The 21,862-nt window shown below is 44.0% G+C and overlaps 1 protein-coding gene across 2 annotated transcripts in view; it reads left to right on the forward strand.

Annotated features, from left to right (window-relative positions):
- SKA1 (spindle and kinetochore associated complex subunit 1) overlaps positions 1 to 21,862 on the forward strand; it is a 42,825-nt gene continuing 20,963 nt past the window's right edge. The window contains exons 1-4 of one of the 2 annotated variants that reach the window (XM_067545652.1): positions 49 to 82; positions 4,716 to 4,761; positions 15,908 to 15,997; positions 19,163 to 19,287. In XM_067545652.1, coding sequence (XP_067401753.1) covers positions 4,743 to 4,761; positions 15,908 to 15,997; positions 19,163 to 19,287 — 234 coding nt within the window. In that variant the 5' untranslated portion in view covers positions 49 to 82; positions 4,716 to 4,742. Of the gene's footprint in view, positions 83 to 4,715; positions 4,762 to 15,907; positions 15,998 to 19,162; positions 19,288 to 21,862 lie in introns of both variants that reach the window. The other variant, XM_067545651.1, reaches the window with a different exon arrangement.

A 21,862-nucleotide genomic window follows, 5' to 3' on the forward strand; every position in this document is an offset into this window, starting at 1 on the left:
CGGGTGATTTGAATGGTCGTTTTTGGGCGCTACGCGCGCTCCCGAGTTCTGCCGTCTGAGACGGGCTCTGGCCGCTCCTGCGGTGAGTCTGAGGGGAGGGGCCTGAATTGGGGGTGGGGGGATGAGAAAGAAGGGCCCGGTGAGGGGGGCGCCCCCAGCATGGCTGCGTGGGGGAGGGGAGTGGTTTGGTGAGGGGGCGCCCCCAGCTTGGCTGTGGCGGTGGATGTGCCGTGGCGGTGGCGGGGGCGGGGGAAGGGGTGGCCCCCATCCACCCAGCAGCCTGGCTACGTGTTGAGGGGCTGCATTCCCCCTCTGCTCCCCTACGGCCTAGGGAGGGGCACAAGGCAACGGATCCCCCCACTCTGCCCGGCACGGCCCCGTGCCACTGTGCCAGCTGTGTTGTACACCCCCTCCCCCACCACCCCCCACGCCTGACCTGGGCCTTCCTGCAGACCAGACCCGAGGAGGATCCCTGACCACCGGTCCCGCAAGCCAGCTGTGGGCATGGAGAGCAGGAGGGGGGTGGACCTGCCTCGCAGCAGCAGTGACCCAGGATCCGTCTCAGTGTCACACACTGGTGTCTACGTTGGTGTAATAAAAGGGGTTGGAGAAGGTTTAATGTAAAGAAGGAGAAGGGTGTGCTGCTCACAGTTTAACACCAGCCCACCCCCTCGCTTTCCCAGCCATTCAAGCTGCACTTCTGGCCCCTCTGTTTTTAATCCCTCCTGCTTTCCACCCACTCATTGAGCTGTAATTTGCACATCACCCCGAATTTGGCACACAGATCTAAGATGTTAATATGCTTATGTCAGGGGCTGCAGGTTATGTATATAGAACACAATATACCTATATGATGTATATTATAATAGGAGCCTGGCAGCATCCATGGTATATAAGAATGGCCTTACTGGGTCAGACCAATGATCTGTCTAGCCCAGTATCCTGTCTTCTGACAGTGGCCAATGCCAGGTGCTTCAGAGGGAATGAACGGAACAGGTAATCATCAAGTGATCTATCCCCTGGTGCCCATTCCCAGCTTCTGACAAACAGAGGCTAGGGACACTTAAGTGCATGGATTTGCATCCCTTCCCTTCCTGGGTAACAGACATGGACTATCCTCCATGAATTTATCTAATTCTTTTTTGAACCCTGTTATAGTCTTGGCCTTCACAACATCCTCTGGCAAGGAGTTCCACAAGTTGACTGTGCGTTATGTGAAGAAATACTTCCTTTTGTTCGTTTTAAACCTGCTGCCTACTAATTTCATATGGTGACCCCCTAGTTCTTGTGTTATGAGAAGGAGTAAATAACATTGCCTTATTTACTTTCTCCACACCATGCATGATTTTATAGACCTCTATCATATCTCTGCTTAATCGTCTCTTTTCCAAGCTGAAAAGTCCCAGTTTTATTAATCTCCCCTCATATGAAAGCTGTTCCATACTCCTAATCGTTTTAGTTGCCCATTTCTGTACCTTTTCCAGTTCCAGTACATCTTTTTCAAGATGGGGAGACTAGATCTGCACACAGTATCAAGATGTGGGCATACCATAGATTTATAAAGAGGCAATATGACATTTTCTGTCTTCTTATCTATCCCTTTCCTAATGATTCCCAACATTTGGTTAGCTTTTTTGACCGCTGTTGCACTTTGAGTGAATGTTTTCAGACAACTATCCAGTAACTCCAAGATCTCTTTCTGGAGTGGTAACAGCTAATTTAGACCACATCATTTTATATGTATAGTTAGGATTATTTTTTCTAATATGCATTACTTTGTATTTATCAACACTGAATTTCATCTGCCATTTTCTTGCCCAGTCACCCAGTTTTGTGAGATCCCTTTGCAACTCTTCACAGTCTGCTTTGGACTTAACTATCTTGAGTAGTTTTGCATCATCTGCAAATTTTGCCGTCTCACACTTTACCCCTTTTTCCAGATAATTTATGAATACGTTGAACAGAACTATTCCCTGGGGGACACCACTATTTACCTCTCTTCGTTCTGAAAACTGACCGTTTATTCTTACCCTTTGTGTCCTATCTTTTAACCAGTTACTGATCCAGAATAGGACCTTCCCTCTTATCTCATGAGAGCTTAATTTGCTTAAGAACCTTTGGTGAGGGGCCTTGTGAAAGGCTTTCTGAATATCTGCATCCACTGGATTACTCTTGTCAATATGCTCGTTGACCCCCTTAAAGAATTATAGTAGATTGGTGAGGCAGGATTTCCTTTTACAAAAACCATGTTGACTCTTCCCCAACAAATTGTATTTATATATGTATCTCATAATTCTGTTGTTTACTGTAGTCTCAACCAATTTGCCTGATACTGAAGTTAGGTTTACCAGCCTGTAATTGCCGGGATCATCTTTGGAGCCTTTTTTAAAAACTGGCGTTACATTAGCTATCCTCCAGTCATCTGCTACAGAAACCGATTTAAATGATAGGTTACATACCACAGTTAGTAGTTCTGTAATTTCACATTTGAATTCCTTCAGAACTCTTGGGTGGATACCATCTGATCTTGGTGACTTATTACTGTTTAATTTATCAATTTGTTCCAAAACCTCCTCTAATGACAACTCCATCTGGGACAGTTCCTCAGATTTGTCCCTGAAAACTAATGGCTCAGGTTTGGGAATCTCCCTCACATCCTCAGTCATGAAGACTGATGCAAAGAATTAATTTAGTTTCTCCATAATGGCTGTATATTCCTTGAGTGCTCCTTTAGCACCTCAATTGTCCAGTGACCCCACTGGTTGTTTAGCACATAGTTTCTCAACTTGTGGTACGTGTACCCCTGGGGATACGTGAGACACAGGCAGGGGGTATGCAACAAAAAAAACAGTGAAGGGAGGCAGGCGGCAGCCGCCAACTTCTGGAGGAGTTGGGTGGCAGCCGCCTGCTTCCTGCCCAGTCCCACCTCCTAGCTGGGAGGTAGACGGTAGCAACCCCAGTCCTGGGAAGCTGGGCGGCAGACGCTGGCTTTTTGGGAAGCTGGGTGGCAGCTGCCCACGTCCCGCCCGGTCCCAGCTCCCAGGTGGGAGCCTGGTGGCAGCCTCCTGCACCCTGCAAGCTGGGCTTGCTGCTGGGTGGCTGCCGCCCTGGCTCAGAGCCGAAAGACAACCTCCCAGGTCCTAGCTTGAAGATGGGCAGCAGCTGTTTGCCGCCTGCCCACATCCCTGGGTTCCAGGTTGCGCAGAAGCCTCCTCCACCCCAGCTCGGAGCAGGTGGCAGTCGCCCACCTCTTGAGCTGGCAGCCAGGCAGCAGCCACCTGCAACTTGCCCAGGTGGCAGCTCCCCTCCCTGGCTCAAAGCCCGGTGACCAGGAAGCCAGGCGGAGAGTCCAGCGGTTTGCCCAGTCCTGGAGCCCAGCTCTAACTGAGCAGTGAAATTGACAACTCTGACAGCCCCAGATTTTACCAGTATAAAAATCTTAAGAGGGGCCCACACAGTGTGATTTGCCCCAGGCCCACACCCATCTGGGGACGGCCATGGGGAGCGCTACTGTCCACTCTGGTGGGCCGCTACTGCCTGCTTGTACCTCAAAAGTTCCCGCCTGTGTGAGGAGAACAGCAGGTGACCCCGCCATCAGGCCATAAGTGATTGGCTGGCGTTGACCTTTGCTCCTATATGGAGGAAGGAGGGAAGAAACAGCAGGGGGGTTTGTGATCTGCCACAGCCATACAGCATTGCAGAACTCAGAACTCTCCTGTTTTACGAGCAGTACAGTCATCCAGTGGTAAAGGGGAAAAAGCTTGTATTTCTCAGAGTGGAAAATGTTGGGGTACTTATTAAAATGTTCAGAAGTTAGGGGATACTTGCTACTTAAAAGGTTGAGAAACACTAGTTTAGCAGCTTCCTGCTTCCGATGTACTTGAAATATTTTTGCTGTTTCTTTTCGAGTCCTTGGCTAGCTGTTCTTCAAATTCTTTTTTGGCCTTCCTAGTTATATTTTTATATTTTACTTGCCAGAACTTATGCTCCTTTCTATTTTCCTCCCAGAGATTTAACTTCCACTTTTTAAATCATGCCTTTTTGCCTCTAACTGCTTCTTTTACTTTGTTGTTTAGTCATGGTGGCACTTTCTTGGTTCTCTTACTATGTTTTTTAATTTGGGGTATACATTTAAATTGAGTCTCGATTATGGTGTCTTTAAAAAGTTTCCATGCAGCTTGCAGGGATTTCACTTTTGGCACTGCACCTTTTAATTTCTGTTTAACTAACTTCCTCATTTTTGTTCAGTCCTCCTTTCTGAAATTAAATGTTACCATGGTGGGCTGCTTTGGTGGTCCTCCTCTCCCCCCTGGATCTTAAATTTTATTATGTTATGGTCACTATTACCAAATGATTCAGCTATATTCACTTTTAGACCAGATCCTGTGCTCCACTTATTTCTAAATAAAGAATTGTCCCTCCTCTTGTGGGTTCCAGGACTAGCTGCTCCAAAAAGCAGTCATTTAAGGTATCAAGAAACTTTATATCTGCATCCCGTCCTGAGGTGACATGTACCCAGTCAAGATGGGGATAGTTGATATCTCCCATTATTATTGAGTTTTTTATTTTTATAGCCCCTCTAATCTCCCTGAGTATTTCACAGTCACTATCACCATCTTGGTTAGTAGTATATTCCTACTGTTATATTTTTATTCAAGTTAGTGGAAGTTACACCAGAACTGTCGTTATATTCCTTTATTTCCTTATGTTCCTAGGTTTCTGGGAAACAGTCCCCTTTGAGGATGAAATTGTCTTTGCCAGGTATCACCCAGAGAATTTTTTTTTTTCTTTTGGAGATGTGAAAGTTTGAGCAAAATCCTTCCAGCCATTCTTGAGTTAATTAGAGATGGTCTACTAGTGCGAACCCCTGTTAGTAGAATAATTTAATTAGCAATGTTGAGGGGGCACTGACCCCCATTGTATCACAAATCCCCTGACTTCCTAGCTGCCAAGGTTTGCCCAGCTCCAAAATATCCTCCATCTTTCCCCCAAACATCCCTCATATCCCCTCCCCAAGGCTCCACCACTGAGCCTGTGTTTGCCCCCAAGCTCTGGTCCTGTAGCTCCCCTCACCCCATGTGCAGTCAGCTGGGTGGGGAGTGCTGAGCCTTGTTGCACTAAACAGCCTCAAACTGTTTCCTCCTCCTGATCTTCCTCCCTTTTTCCAGGTGAGGGCTGAAAACTGGTGTGGAAACAGTGTTTCTCTCTTCCCCTTCTTCCCCCCTCCCCCTCCCCCAATTTCTCTAGGGCTGGAAGTTGTGGCTGTGATACTGCTCCCTTTTCCTTTAAAATGCTCAAGACATCTGTGGTCCTGCATTCCCATTTACTTCTGTGCCCCTGATGGCATTTCAGGATTGGGTTCTTAGCCCTGATTCTGCAGTCAGATCCTTGTGAGGCGAGGGGAAGAGGGGAACTCTTGTTGTTAGTGGAGCTCCCTGTGGATCCAATTACAGGATTGAGGCGTAAGTTAATATGTGAGGCCATGATCTTGCAAACATGCACATATTTAACTTTACATATGTGAAGAAGTACCATTGAGTTCAGTAAGTCTGCCTGCATGTCAGTTTGAGCTGATATTCATAAGGGAGGTATTTTATGTAGAAAATATCAGTAAGGGGATTTTAATGTAGAAACAGGTTCTATATTGCGATCTATATTTTTGCAGAGCTGCTAATTGATGCGAAAGGAAATTGTTAGGTCTCTGAGTTCTACTGGCAAAACCCAGGGGAGCTCGTAAACTATACAACCCCAAGCGGTGAGGTTCAAGGAGCATCCAAACTCCTCTAGTAAAGCTTGTAAGCTCCTTTATACTTAAAGTGACACCATCAATTTATATTTCAGGTGCCAATGTGACTTTTTTTTCTTACTGTTGTTAAAATTAACACCTAAGGCCCTGATTTTCCAAACACTATGCATCTGAATAGTCCCACTGAACCCAGTTAGGCTTCTTCACATGCATAAGTGTTTGCATAATCAAAGCCAAAGGCCTGGTCTGTGGTGCAAAGTTAGGTCAACATAAGTTGGCTTGGGCCTACCTATTTGTAAGTGTTAGTGTAAGTGTACTTAAATTTGTCTCTGGATGATACAATCTACCAGTTACGGTGATGCAGTAAAACCACTCCCTGAGCGGTGTGGAGCTGTGGTCAATCTGAGGTTGATGCAGTGCAAGTGTAGACACTTTATGACCTGTGTTGACCCTAACAGTCCTGCAATGCCCCATTCCCTGCAACAGTCATTGCTCTGGTCATAATTGTGAACTCCACTGCCCAGGGGTCCTGGAGACCGGAAAGCATCCCCAATGCATTTTTGAAATGCCTTTCCTGATTGCCCAGGTTGGCAAGCACACCTTGCAGTGTTCCCTTGTTGTGTGCAATTAACTATGCCAGCTCCACACACTAGACACATACCTGTCTGGAGCAGGCAAGAAATATTGGATCTCCTGGGCCTTTGGGGAGACGAGGCTGTGCAAACACAGCTGTGGACCAGCAGCAGAAATGTGGATATCTAATAACAGCTTGCACAGGAGATGCAGGTATGACAGGTAGCAGCAGCAGTGCTGCGTGTAAGTGAAGAAATTGCACCAGACATACCACAAAGCCAATGAGTGCAAAATCGATCTGGGGCTGAGCCACAGACATGCCCCTTTTCCAGTGAGTTGTATGCCGTACTTAGTGGAGACCCCACCAGCACACTGCAGACTGCCATGGATACCTTGGAGGAGACAGACAGAGACCCGCTTCTGTGAACAGTGAGGAGGAAAAGAATGGGGGGGAAGACACAGCAGGGAGCTCAAGCCATGCTATGAGCCAGAATCTGTTTGAGAACTTGCCACAGCCAAGCACGGATAAGCCTGATGTAGGGGAAGGGACCTTGGGTAAGTGTATGCATGCATTTTTCTTTACATTTAAATTTAAAGATGGTGCCTGGGCCATCCCAAATTTAACAAGACACAGGTATGGAATTTTCACTGTTTTACTCTTACAAGAGGAGGTAGCAGTTCAACAAACAGAGGTTGAGTTGGCATCTGCTTTTCATTCCCCTGTTGGGTTAGGCAGGGGAGAAGGGTTCAGAGCAGTTTGTTTATGAACATAGAGATGTTTCTTGTATCCTCCTGAGAGGTCTTCATGGAACTTTCATGAAGATGCTCTGTAGTTCTCTCTCAAAAGTTTCTAGCTATGGCTGCCTTATTTCTTCCTTCATAGTAGGATGCTTTCCCCTGCTATTCTGCAATGAGTTCATGTGGCACCATTGCAGTAAACAGGCTAGCAGCATATGGATCTGAACAGGTTTGGGACACCAGTAGCAGCTGTGCTATCTGTGCCTTTGTTACCCTCAGGAATGACATATCAGCTAAAACCACCATAACCTGCAGAATATGGTGCCAATATTCAGTGTCATTGCCCAATGCCCAGGGAAAGGGACCAAACTTTTACTGTTCCATGCAACTGAGATTTCTTGGCCCTGGACAGCCATAATCATCATGGCTTGGGCTGGAGAGCAGTGCTGTGCAGAGGTGCTCCAGAATTGAACTGTCAGTATGTCTTATTAAAAGTTTTTGTGGGAATAAGATAAGGGAGTTTTTGAAACTTCCATTTCCATTGGACTGTAAATCCAATGATACATCTGTCTGGTTTTATCAGCAGCTGCTGCTGTTGCAGCCTTGAGGGGTGCTCTCTCCACACCTGCAGAACGCCTGACCCTGATGAGGAAGACTAAGGAGGACATGTTCAGTGAGATCCCACAAACAAGTGCTTCATTGGACCATGAACAAAGGGCATGGCCAAGAGGCAGATGATATGGAGAAGTAAAGGATAGACAAGAGTCAGGAACAGAAAAAGAGAGAAGCTGCACCAGGACATAACAGATCTTCTCAGGCAGCAAACACAAATGTAGACCCTGGTTGACCTACAGGTCCAAAAGTCCCAGACTCCCCAATCTTTGCCATCTTTGGAGAACTCCATAGTCACTGATTCCTATCCTGCCCACCTCCCTGCCATCCCATGTGGCATCAAGGGCTGCATCCTTACCCTATCAGTTCACCCCAAGTTTGTATTGAATTGCCTGTTGTTTTTTGCACATTTCTTTTGCAGTGTTCTTGCCATTCAATAAATTTCTATTTTTGGAGAATAAAACTATCTTTAGTTCACAATGCATATTGCAGAATGCATAGCAGTGCTCACAGGACACAGGACTTGTAAATGCACAGCAAGCACCACGTAACTCATAGGTTCATGAACACACACAGTTGTATTTATAAATGTACTGCAAGCATTACACAATTCCTAGCAGCATCCAAAGCTCCAGGACCAGAGAATAACACAGCACAGAACACTACTCTGGCCGACCATTCAAGTGTTCTTTCAGAGCTTCTGTCAACCACATAACTTCACACTGAGCTCTTGTAATGGCCTCTATGTCTGGCTGGTCATAGTCAGCAGACAGCCGCTCCACCTGCACCCTCTACCCTGGGGGCAGCTTTTTTCCCCTTTGCCTCACGGATGTTTTGCAGAACACACCAGGCAGTATAACCACGGGGATATTTTTCTCATTGAGATCCAGTTTAATGAGTAAACACCACCAGCATCCTTTCAGTTTATCAAAAGTACATTCAACCGTCATTCTACACCTGCTGAGCAGGTAGCTGAATCTTTCCTTGGTGTTGTCAAGATGACTAGTGTATGGTTCTATGAGCCAGCAGAGCAGGGGTTAGTCTGGGTCCCCCGGAATTTTTGGGTGCATTTCCATATCAGTAGTGCTAATCTGCCAGTTGAGAAAGAACATCCTGCTTGCAGCTTTCTGAACGGTTTTGTTGTCTTTAAGATGTGAGTGTCACTCACCTTCCCTGACCAGCCCACACTGATGTCAGTGAAGTGTCTAAGGTGATCCACCAACACTTGCATGACCATAGAAATGTAGCCTTTTGTTGATGTACTCTAGCAAGGCGATCTAAAGCCAGGAGCCACAAGGCTAAATCCGGGAACCCCTAGCCCTGGTGCCCCCATGAGGCTAAATCCCCGAGCCCTGGTACTCTTGTGGGGCTACTGTGGGGCTAAAGACTACAGTCCCAGCGACCCCTATGGGGCTGAAGCCAAGAGTAAAGCCGCAGGGCTGAAGCCATGAGTCCCAGCACCCCCTGTGGGGCTGGAGCTGGCAGTGGTGCTGCAGGGTTAAAACCCCAAGACCTGGCGCCCACCCAATGGGTCTAAAGCCCCGAGACCTGGCAAGCCTATGGGTGGAGTTGGGGCATGGGGACATTGCTTCCCCAAACTGCAGTGCTTACCCAGAGTGGGGCAGTCCCAGGGGTAGCTCCACCCCCACTTCTCTTCTGTTTGCCCCCGCCTGAGGTCCCATCCCCTGGCCAGGTTGGAGGTGGGAATGTGGAGTGGGGCAGTGCAGTGCAGGGCGGCTGCTGCTCTGGCTGGTGCTATAGAGCGGGCAGCTACAGTTATCCACTGTCTCCTGCTGCTGGTGCCTGGGATTGTGGCTACTCAGCTTCTAGCTCACTTTGCCTGGTTGCACAGCTGGTAAGAGCTGCCCGGATGGGGGGGACCCAGCTTCAGGGCCAGCAGAGCCCTTTGGGAGCAGTGACTATGGGGGGGGGCGCCTCCCCAGCACCCAGTCTCTAGTTACCCCTGTCCCTGCACCCTCAGCTATTCTGCTGCCTGCACAGAGCCCTTGGCGGTCTCCTGCCTGCACACAGCTCCTAGCTACCCTCTCTCCGCATCTTTAGCTACCCGCTCTGCCTTTACACAGTTCCTAGCTATTGCCTGCCTGCACAGCCCTTAGCTACTCCCTCCCTACATCCTGAGCTACCCCGTGCCTGCACACAGGCCTTAGCTACCCCTTCCCTGCATCTTGAGCTACCCATCCTGCCTGTACACAGCCCCTAGCTATCCCCTCCCTGCACCCTGTTTTTTCAAACCCTGTAGTTTTCAAACTTTTGGAGCTGAGCCTCCCCTGCTTGAGTTATCATTTTGGTTGCCGCTCCCTCCCCCCTCACAACCTCAGTAGGCTGGGTGAACTACTGAGGTGAGTTGGGGTGGAGGTGGTGCTCCGTCCCTGGGCCCTGCCATGCAGAGCTGGCTTGAGCCCTGCTGTGCCCTTCCCCCCGCCCCAAATTGAAGTCAAACTACCTCTATGCCTGAGGAGAGTTCCCCCCCAGAGTTTTTATAGCATGTTGGGGGCTCCTCAGCAAGAAAAAGGTTGAGAACTTGTGTGAACCAAGTCTGTAGTTTAGACCTGCCTACGATCACTATAAACTGAAAGACAAACGTGTTAGATGATCTTCATCCTGCCTCTGCACAGGGGGATGAAGAAGATGACCCATTGAAATCCCTTCCAGCCCTACATTTCTATGATCCAGGAAAGAAGTTAGAGGGGGAAATATATTTTTTTCTTTTTTTAACTTTTTTACTTCATAGATTCAAAAGCTCTTTGTGCAAAATCAGCTTTACTCTGTAGATATCTGCTGATTTCCCTGTTGTTTGTGTGGGCCACTCACACAGCCACAAGGGAAAGGAAAACATAATATTAGGAAAATGGGGTTGTAAAACCACAAAAGCTGGCAGAGATTCTCAGTTTGATGTGGCACCTCAAACTACTTTAAATTCATGTTTTGAAGTTTACACTCTCACTTGGACAGTGTCCTTTTAATAGCTTCATATTTTTTCATAGGGCATGGAAAAGGTAAATTCAGATACAAAAAATTAAGCGAATGTAATGTTAAGATTAAGAACAGAAAATGGAGTTTCTGGTAGTAAACTGAATCACCATGTTGCACATGTTCTGTTTTGTATTGCTGTGTTCGTTTTTAGATGTGTGCATTCCTGCTGAGAAATAACCATAGGGTTGGGCGTTGGCAATTCCTGAGTTCTAATGCAAGCACTGCTATATAGCTGGCCCATGAGTCTGCAGCTGGTTATATGTGAGGAGGGCCCCAGTGCAGCTCAACATAGATGCAGGGTCCACTGATGCAGATCCAACATCTGGGCCTTGGTTATTTTGGGTACGCTTGCCTCTCTGCTTTGATATTTCCCCCTGAAAAATGCAGATATTACCCAGTTCACAGGAGGTTTGTGATGATGAATTAGTTTTGGTAAAGTGCTTTGAATGTGTAAAGTACTATATAAATGCTAAGTGGTATTGAGTTAATGATAACTGTTTATATTCAGGTCTATGCTTTCACTTTTATTTTCTTTTGGCTTTTGCCCTCCAGGGACTGTGAAAGACATTGTCATTCCCATTACAAAGTGGGAATGGAAATAGCATCTGGGTGCTGTGTGGAATGTTAAGATTATCATCAACAAGCTTTAGGGAATGTTGTTCTGGTTTTACACATCTCCTGCTACACCACAAAGCTGTTAACAGAGAATACGTAACCAGATTTTCTTTGTGTACAACTATATTTTAGATTGCATTACAATACTCATTGTTTTCCCGTGTTCTCAGTGATCTTTGTTTAAAATTATTCTTGCAATTCAAGTTCTTTAAAATGTCATATATTTAAAAGTTTAATGTACTCTTGATGTTAAGAAAAAACTTGCTTTGTATCCCTAACTAGAGCTTGAGTCAAATGGACAGATAAAGTGAAACAAAGCTCATTATATAAATCAGATAGATAAAAAAATGTAAATCTGTATGACAAAATAGTCATGCTACTTTCCTACAGGTGGTATATTGGCAAAGGAAATGTACTAACTTAGGAAAGCATTTAGCTATTTAAGTAACAAGGTCTACTTAAGAATTACTTTGATTATCTAAAACTCAGAGCTCTGGGGTAGGTTGAGAAAGTAGGATATAGCCCTAACTGTCTTGACTACAGTAGACATTAAAATGGCAACCTTTTAAAAAAATATGACTATTGGCACAGTGTGATGTCAATGGGTTCAACACTATTAGATCTGGGAGCAAGTGTGGGACATTGATAGAGCAGCCAGGTGCATTCTGCATAGTATTGGTAATATCGTCGTAGTAAGTCTAGGTGTGCAAAATCAATCTTGGATCACTCCCAAATATAATTTTTATTTAAGACCCCAGTGTGCCTTCAGTGGAAGTTTAGCCTGAGTAAATACTGTGTGATTTGGCCCTCATCTTAATTCACAAACACCCAAGTGAAAAGTTGGCCCTTTTGACCTTGGAATATGAAAGGCATATGGGATTTGAGGCAGAATAAATCAGAATTCATTAAGTATATACTCTAGGAATGATGGAATATTCAGTGTCAGCAAGAATGAATGTACAGTAAAAGATTTTGTAAGAAAATGGGAAGCAAATCCAATAGGAATAAACACCATAGATGTAATTAGTAGTACACTTCCGATACCTACGTGTAGAGATTTAGTTGGAGTAACTATTGTATATTCTGCTTAGTCTCTGTATATCTGTAATAAATCAGTTACTCTCTCTCCTAATTCAGTTCTGAATATATTTGCAGTGTTTTAATCCTTTCAGCATTCTACATACTTTTATGTATTTAGATATATAGAATGCATTTACTAAAAAATTGCCTACCCACAGCTCTAGGTGCCTTTGCCATAAATTAAAAGTGCAAATACTAACACAAATGAAAATGAATCCCAAGATCATCTCTAGTACTAGGAGAGAAAACAAAAAGCACTTCAACCACAATGCTAGCTTTTGAGACACATCCCAGTCCTCAGCACACCATTCCGTACCTAAAAGCCGGGGGGCAGACAATGAGCATAATGGCATGCCCTGAAGATGAATTGGGCTGTTTTGGATTAAGAGGAAATGTGAATTCCAAAGTTCAGGACCCCTCATTGTAAATACTCTGACAGCTGCGTCTTCCCTTTTAAATCGGGTATTGTGTCAGAATCAAATAGACTGAACATAAGACTGTGAACCAGTAAATACTCAATACTAAGGCCATGTCTACACTAAAGATTTCCTGCCACTTTCACCAATTTCCTTTGTTTCATAACCAAGGCATGGTCATAACTAATCTACCTGCAATTTGGAGTTTGATCTTGTGGCAGGATAGATTTTTCTCCCCTCCCCCCGGAAAGTTTGAGGCAAATTGGGCAGTGTGTTTGAGAGATGTGGGTTCAAAAACATGAATGTGTTTGGAGAAATTATTTTTTGACTTGTAATATACAAAATAGTTTAGCCTAGAAACTCCAAATGTGTGTGTGTGTGTTATCATTCTTGGTGAGGAGTAGTAACTTTGGCTAGTTGTGGGGTAAGTAAGGGAATTCTGTACTTATTAAATGAGGTTGATATGTGCATTTAAAAATTGCAGAGTTCCAAGGTGTGCATACTACCCATTCTGCTTTAGGAACCACCCCTCACACAATGAATTCTAGCTTTCAAACATTTGTGTTTTTTAAACCCCAAAGGATTTTATTAATTTTTTTCCCTTATACATATTTACAAGTTTGACTTCTATTTAAGTTTTTTGACTGGGAATCTATATTTGGAATCTAGATTTTCTCATCTGGATTTTCCTAAATAAGCTCTCTAACATGATTATGACATTTTACCAGTTCTGTGGCAGTGTGTGAAAGCTTCTCAAATGTGTGAGCATAAATTGAGTAGTTATACAGCTTTGCCAAACATCATACATATTTGGCCAACCTATATACTAGTTTGTGGATTATAAAACCAACCACAATAAAATCCTTAGTTTTCAGGTGCAAGTTAACCACCAGAGGGAGCCAATACAGGCCCATAAATCTAAGGACTAATACTAATAATTTATCTGTAGAGTTCAAGCACATAGATTTCTCTAGTTTACCACCTATCTTGTATGCTCCCTCCCCTGCTTTCAATTTGCTAAACTAAATAGCATTTACTATGTCTGTTGCTTCAGGAAAAGCTAGGTGAAATTCCCCTTTGCTTTTCTCAAAGCAATTTACATTTTAAATTCTGTTTGCACAACTAGTACTGATGATGGAGTTCATGTTGATGTTGACGTATGAGGATTCGGCAAATGCCATCGGTCAACCATAATGCCATATGTGAGGTCAGACCAATGCGAGAACTGGAAACATGGTTATATGTGGGACAGACAAGACTGTCTATGACCGTTGCAGGCTGAAGCATCTTTGTTTTGTGCTGTTCACATTTTTCACATAAGGTGTTAATGCACCTTGCATCAAAGCAGTTAATGGCAACATGACAATCTGCCATCTTGCTCTGTCGTGGGGCTTCCTAGTTGCTCGGGTCAACCTGACATGCTTTCAAGTTTGTCTTCAGTGTGTTTTTATATTGTTTGTACTGGCCACCATGAGAATGGGTACCTTGCTTTAGCTGACCATAGATATGGCCTTGGGTATGCTCGAATCAACCGCATGAACGAGATGCCTGGACCAACATAGCTAAGCTTTTATAAGCATGCTTTGCATGCCAGACATCCAACAAAAATTAAGGATTTCGATATTGGAAAACTTGTCCCACATTTGACCCGGCAAACAGACCAAAGACAGCACATATGAAACTGATTACGATATGTTCTAACACCTCACAGCCATATAGAAGTACTGTAAGTATGACTCCCTGATAGAAATTTAGCTTAGTGCTTATTTTGACACCCATATAATTCCAGAGGTGGTGTGGCAGCATTCTAAATGTGGGGCTGGCTTTAGCTATGTGGTGGGTAATCTCATAATCAATTGTGGTATTCTATGACAGCATATTTTCTTGGTAGCAAAACTTCTCCATGAACTTAAGTGGAGCTTTGTTGATCTTAATAATAGAGTAGGCATGAGCATCCCCCTGGCACAGGTTGGCACAGTAGTTTTCTTTAGGCTGATTGTGAAACCAAAACGATTGACTGCTCAAGCAAAATGATCAGTTAAAAATTTATCAATTGAGTGAGCAATCAGTGCACAGTCATCGGCAAATAAAAGCTCCTTAATGAGTAAATATGTCATTGTCATGAGAGCATGGAAGCACTGCAGATTGAACAGCTTCCCCTCAGTGTGGAACTGAATAAGTATCCCTCTGTTAATGTCATGAAATACATCCATAGGCATAGTGAAAAAAACAATGGAAAAGAATATGAAGCCAGCATGCAACCTTGTTTGGTGCCATGAGGACTGGGAAGAGGTTTGATATCTTACCATTTTCTACATGTCCGACCATCATCCCATGATGGAAGGACCAAATGACAGAAATAAATTTTGCAAGATATCCAAAGATGAACAGAAGTTACCAGAGTGTCTCAAAATTTACAGAGTCAAAAGCTTTAGCTAAGTCGATGAACTCCATATAAAGGCCACAGTTCTGCTCCCTAAAGCCGAGGGCTTGTGAAGATCATGTCTACAGTGCTCTTTTCAGACTGAAATCCATGAAACTCAGGGAGGATGGTTTTCACAAGATAGGTGTTAAGTCTATTCAATATGACCTGTGCAAGAATAGTTCCAGCAACAGAGAGTTGGGCAATGTTGTAGTGATTATCACAGGTGATCCTATCAGCTTACGTTTAAAGAGGTAGACAATGTTGGCGTCCTATGGCACTGACACTTGCTCCCAGATAATGCGGAAGAGCCATGTGAGGTGCCTGGTAGTATGGTAACCACACTGCTTATAGATCTCTGCTGGAATGCCATCTACTCCAGATGTTTTTCCTTGTGATATTTGCTTGATTGCTGTAATGGTCTCATATAAGGTCGGGGCTAGTGCAAATTCTTTTAATGGATGTTGTGGAAGAGCATTCATTGCTTCCTCAGAAATACTGGAAGGGTGATTAGGAAGTGAACTGAAATGTTCCATCCATCAGTCAAGTATAACCTTTTTGTCATTTAAGAGTCAATTGCCATCCATTGTCATTGTGCAGATGGGTTATTCAGTTGCATCTGAGGCCATACATAGCACGAAGGCCAGCAAAAAAGCTAGTACTTATTATGTGGATCTCTTAAATGTATCATGGGTTTTTTTCTGTTTGTAGAAATGGCCTCTTCAGATTTGGAAGATTTATGCTCTCACATCAACACAAAGATTTCAACTATCAAAAAGACTCTTCAGTTAAGAAACATGGGTAAGAGAGCTCAGTACGTGTTTTTATATTCAGGGGAGTGTATCTGGGTGGATTATGTTTAGTAAAGGATTTTCCAACAAGAATTGGAGATCTAAATGCTCATCTCAAGATGCTATTTTACTGTTACTTATGTAAAACTATAGGATACTTTTTTGTTCATGCTTATCTTCTTTCCATAGCTGTATCCTCTTTTAGAAAGGTACTCTGTAATTTTGAGAAAACCAACTTTGAATTTAGTGTTTATGAAATATGCCCGTCTATTTTACCTACCTGAAGGAGCTGGGGCTCTCTGAGTAGAGAGGAGGAGCTACATAGATATAGAGGCGAGCAAAATATGGAGGGTAACCAGAAAAAGGCAGGGATGAGATGTGGGATCAAAGGAACAGTAACGGAACTAGAAGGGATAGCAAACAGAACCTGGGCAAGTGAATGTTTCTTGTCTGAAAGCCTTTTAGACTGATGGTTTATCCAGAGAACAAATGCAGCATGGCTAGTGGTACAGTAAGTTTTTCCATGCCACCCCTGCTAAAATGCATCTACTCTAATCCCAAAGGGATCACCTGTAGGGGTAAAAGAGTAAGTAATTGTCTATGCATGATAAGTCCTTGGTTTCTCTGTCCAATTTCTAATAAAAGGGGTAATTCTAGAGCTGTTTTTTTTTTTTAAATGTTGACACTGCATATGGTTACAGAAAGCAAAAAAGCCCAATATCCTTAAACAGTACAGGTAGATGGATAGAAATCTGACCCCTCTCTGTCAGACTAGTTTTTCCACCATTGTAGATATTAGATATTGTTGATAGGTGAAATGTGGCCATGAAGTGATCATTGGAAACTGTAGTGAAAGCAGTTTCAGTGGAGTGGAGACATCAGAAGCCAAATGCAAGAGAGTCTAGGATGGAGTTTGAAGAGAGGAGTTCAAGGCAGGAGTTGTAAACAGCACATTCTCTGAATTTAGAGACGAAGAGAAGATAGTCTGGGCAACATCTGGAGAGGTAGGAAGGATCCAGGATGCATTATTTTTTAGAAGGGGAAGACCTTAGCTTGCCTATAAATATGAAGAGAAGGAACCTGTGAAGAATTAGAGGCTGAGGAGAAAGGTGAGGGAGTGCTGAATAGTGGGGACAAGGGAAGTCCCACATAGAACTTTATTTTTAGCATAAGAAAGTCCAACACTTAATTCTTTTGTACTGTAGAATTGGCAGTAGGTTGAAGTTCAGCAGAATTCTTTATACCTCCAAGCTGGAACAGAAAGGCCTTGAAATATGTTCTTCAATAAGAAAGGATAATGCATCTAGCCCCCCCCTTTTTTTTTGTAATCTAGGCAAAATCTACCAAAATAAGCAGCTATATTTAGGAATATCAGCCAGACATTAATTGACACATTGATATCTTGCTGTTTGGCTTTTTTCTTTATGAAAATGGTTACATTATAGATCGGACTGCTAGTACTGCCTATTATTAAGGTTGCCTGAGACTTTCCATAGTAAGACCCTGTTTTCAGCTGCGTTTAACTCTGTGAAACTTTAACTGGGCTGAAATTTTCCACGTGGGATGTCTGCCTCAAGCTGAAAATTTGAGGACAATTTCAGCCAAAACAGTTCAACCATATCTGAGAACGAGGCTAAGGGAAAATATGTAGTTTTTCCCATGTTCAAAGATTCTTGAGACTAACTTTAACAGTTTAAGTGCCCCCATGCTCTGGAGCAGTGGCAAAGATGCCTTTGTGGCAAAGATGTGCCTTTTGCCATTCACATGAAAATATGCCCAAATTTGGCCAAATTCTAAGCCTTTTATAAATCGCAGTTTGCCTATGCTCAGTGGTGACTTCTTCAGTTGTAGCAGTTAGATCTCTAAAGAAGCAGTCTTCACTGAATATGCTCAGGCCTCCCACAGCTCCGAGTACTGACCAGACTACACATGTGCCATCCCCACAGAGCAAGTGAACGTGCTTCATTCCCTCACAGCTCCTACATGAGACCAAAATGTATGTGCCAGCCCCACAGAGCAGCTGAGCATGCTCTAGGCCACGGCTGCAGTGGCAAAGCTAAACTTTCCCTGTAATGGCTGGGGTGGGCCTGGGCATTAAAAGTGAGAACAGGGAGCATGTCTTTCTTGTGTTCTCAAGGACTGCTTTGCTGGCACACAGCAAGCAAGTGGAGGAGGGAGTGGTCTGATTCAAATGCACAGGGGACAAACGCCAGACTAGAGTAGACTGAAAAGAGTAGATTGAGATAGGGAAGTGAGACTGGGACTGGAGGGAGGGGGATGACTGGGACCCAGAGTGAGGCAGGGATGCTGGAATTGTGGGAGGTGGTGGAAAGTTAGGGCTGGTTGGGCTGGGACTAAGAAGCAGTGTTGGGGTGGACAGGAGATTGAGCTGACAAGGAACTGAGATGTGATAGGAGAAATGCGACTGACCAGGCAAAGAGCTTGGATCAATGAGCCAGGGAGGGGAGAGACTGGGATAAACAGCTAGGGAGAGGATGGGGAAAAGAGACGGAGAGTGGATGAGGATCCTGATGAGGTAGATTTGAACTGGGAGTCAGTAGTGGAAAGGGGAGAGGCAGATTGGATGGGGAGTCAGGAAGACTGAATGGGCAAGGAGACTGGGGCAAGCTTCCTGTACCACACAGTCTGGATTGGTCCCCAGAGCAGGTCCATCCTGTATGCTGAATAAGGCAGCGGTCCTGTGGGAAAAATAGTATGTGATTTTAGACTGGACTATAACGGACATTCACAAGGTTGCTCAGGCAACCTTAATTTTGGCATTTCCTAACTTTTGAAGTTTGATTTTGCAACTTTAATAGTGTTCTTTTAACGCAGGAGTTTATATGAGCGTGTGAGATATAGACTTAGTTTGGCTGATTTACAGAGCTTTTTACTGTCTTGCTGAGGCCTAATGCAGATTAACATTCTATTTCCAGCTCTCAGCCCCCTTTGCTAGGATGGCACTGAGCACTTTAGGCCACAGAATAATAACTCCTGTTCAAAGAGGACTGTGCCTTCCACTCTCTGCCAGAAGGTTGGGGACTGTGATGTGGAGTTTCAGAGAGTGGGAAAGGAATGCAGAAAATTTTTGATGGTGGAGAGGGGAGATGTGTGTAGATGAACCAGGCACTTGTGGTTTTGTTTTTTTTTAATTTTTGCACTCTCTTTTGGGCAGGTCAGGAGCCATCCTTGAAATCTGTGCTCTGTAAAATAGGGCATGAGATGTTTCTCGTAAATGATCTCCTAAATAAAATGGAAATAGAAGTTCAGCATCAAGAAAAACTAAAGAATTCACTCAAGGTAATCTTATTTTGTTGTGCTTGTAGCATCCTAATATAAAAACGGAAAACTTTAAAGGAATCTTTCAGACCATTCCAGAATTGGGTCCTTAAGTGGCATGTCTATGAGTTATGAGGACGTTATAGCAAGTAAGTTCAGCAGAGAAGTATAATGCATTCATTGGAACAACAAAATATTGATCATTGTTGTTTGTGCATTTCGGGACTGAGCCACGGCGCTTTGGATCAGGTTTTTCTTCCCCCATCAGATTGAAAACATCGCCTAAGAAATGGGCTCTTCCTTCCTTCCTGACACAACTAGCCCCATGTCATCTTATTCTCCTACAGAAGAAATCTGCTCCTGAGCTTTAGTGTGTTGACGTGTGTCCATAATTGTCCATCTTACCTGCTCAAACCGTTACCAAAGCCAGGATTTCTGAAGCCAATGGGGCAAGTTGTGTGCTCATTTGTATGTCATTGCCCGTAATATTCTTATGTTTTACAGCTGTTTTCTAGCACTGTCATCAGGACCCTAACAATAAAATGATTTGTATACACTCTGTGTCCTACAATTCATACAAGAGTATTCACTTGTATATGACTACTCCTGTGGCCTTTTCAATGTATTGTTCTTAGGATCACAGAAGATTAGGGATGGAAGGGATTTTAGGATGTCATCTAGTCGAACCCACTACTCAAAGCAGGACCATCCCCAACTAAATCATCCCAGCCAGAGCTTTGTCAAGCCATGCCTTAAAAACCTCTAAGGATGGAGTTTCCACCATCTCCCTAGGTAACCCATTCCAGTGCTTCACCACCCTCCTAGTGAAAAACTTTTTCCTAATATCCAACCTAGACCTCCTTCACTGCAACTTGAGATCATTGCTCCTTGTTCTGTCATCTGCCACCACTGAGAACAGTCTAGCTCCATCCTCCCTGGAATCCCCTTCAGGTAGTTAAACACTGCTATCAAATCCCCCCTTATTCTTCTCTTCTGCAAACTAAACAAACCTAGTTCCCTTAGCCTCTCCTCATAAGTCATGTGCTCCAGCCGCCTAATAATTTTTGTTGCCCTCCGCTGGACTGTCCAATTTGTCCACATCCTTCCTGTATTGGGGGCCCAAAACTGGACACAGTACTTCAAATGTGGCCTCGCCAGTGCCAAATAAAGGGAAATAATCACTTCCCTCGTTCTGCTGGCAATGCTCCTACTAATGCAGCCCAATATTCCGTTAACCCTCCTGTGTTGGCAACAAGGGCACACTGATGTTTGCCCCAGGACTGACCTCTTCGGCACTCCTCTTGATGCCGACTGCCAACTAGATATTGAGCCGTTGATCACTATCCATTGAGCCCGATGATCTAGTCAGCTTTTTATCCACATTATAGTCCATTAATCCAACTCATACTTCTGTAACTTGCTGGCAAGAATACAGTGGGAGACCGAATCAAAAGCTTTGCTAAAGTCAAGGTATATCGCGTTCACTGCTTTCCTCACATCCACAGAGCCAGTCATCTCATCGTAGAAGACAGTTGGATTGGTCAGGCATGACTTACCTTGGTGAAGCCATGTTGACTGTTCCCAATCACCTTCCTCTCCTGCAAGTGCTTCAAAACGGATTCCTCGAGGACCTACTCCATGATTTTTCCAGGGACTGAGGGACTGGTCTGTAGTACCCTGGATCCTCCTCCTTCCCTTTTTTTAAAGATGGGCACTATATTTCCCTTTTTCCAATTATCCGGGACCTCCCCCGATCGCCATGAGTTTTCAAAGATCTTATTACATATCTCTTCTAATGAGTATAGTTCTATTAGGAAACTACTGTCACATTCTGTTTTTCTTCAATTTCAGTTATAGTCAAGTTTAATTACAGGAGAATTACAAGGAAATGGTGAAATCATGCAAGGAAAAAATTTTAAGATGTGAAGTGACTATGGCAGCCTGACACCACTTCAGAACTGGACAGTAATGTAAAATAGATCCATTGTGTAAAAATTTTGTACTTTCCTGTCATTCTTCCCCATGCCCTGAAATTGGTTTAGTAAGTCTGGCCAATCTTGGGTATCCTGTCACATCAATCAAATTATTGAAACTGAAATCTTATTTATAAGAGAGTTGCTGGCATTGTTGGTAGGAATATGATTCTCTAAAAGCAATTAGTTGCTGTGGAAATAATCATGTCACACAAGATTATAACTTCAGGTTGAGGGATAAACAGCAGGAAGACACAGAGTCTTCAGAAACAAAGCTCCTGTTTGCATAAAACTGTCTCAGTAATAAAAAGTCAGGAACAACAAAGAAATTATAACAAACAAGCAGAATTGATTCTAAATATTCAGAGGTCTCAGTCTTGGGGTGTGGCCACACTGGTGACCTCAACCTCAGAAATTTGGCTTCTTTTGCATGCTGATGTAAAGTCTTTGGAACTCCTTCCTCGACTCTTAATTGCAGCCAGCTTTATTCTTCCTGTGTTCTCCCTCTGGCTAATGGCAAGCAGAGTTTTATTTTCTGCAGTGGCCATCTTCTTTTTAGGTTTTTCCCCCTCTGTAACTGGCTCACTCTTAGCTTCTCTGGCTCAAGTTATTTAGAATGAAAA

The sequence above is a fragment of the Emydura macquarii genome, unplaced genomic scaffold, assembly GCF_026122565.2.
Source record: "Emydura macquarii macquarii isolate MOO-44397 ecotype Brisbane River unplaced genomic scaffold, CSIRO-AGI_Emac_v2 contig_1045, whole genome shotgun sequence".
Classification (NCBI taxonomy): Eukaryota; Metazoa; Chordata; order Testudines; family Chelidae; genus Emydura; species Emydura macquarii.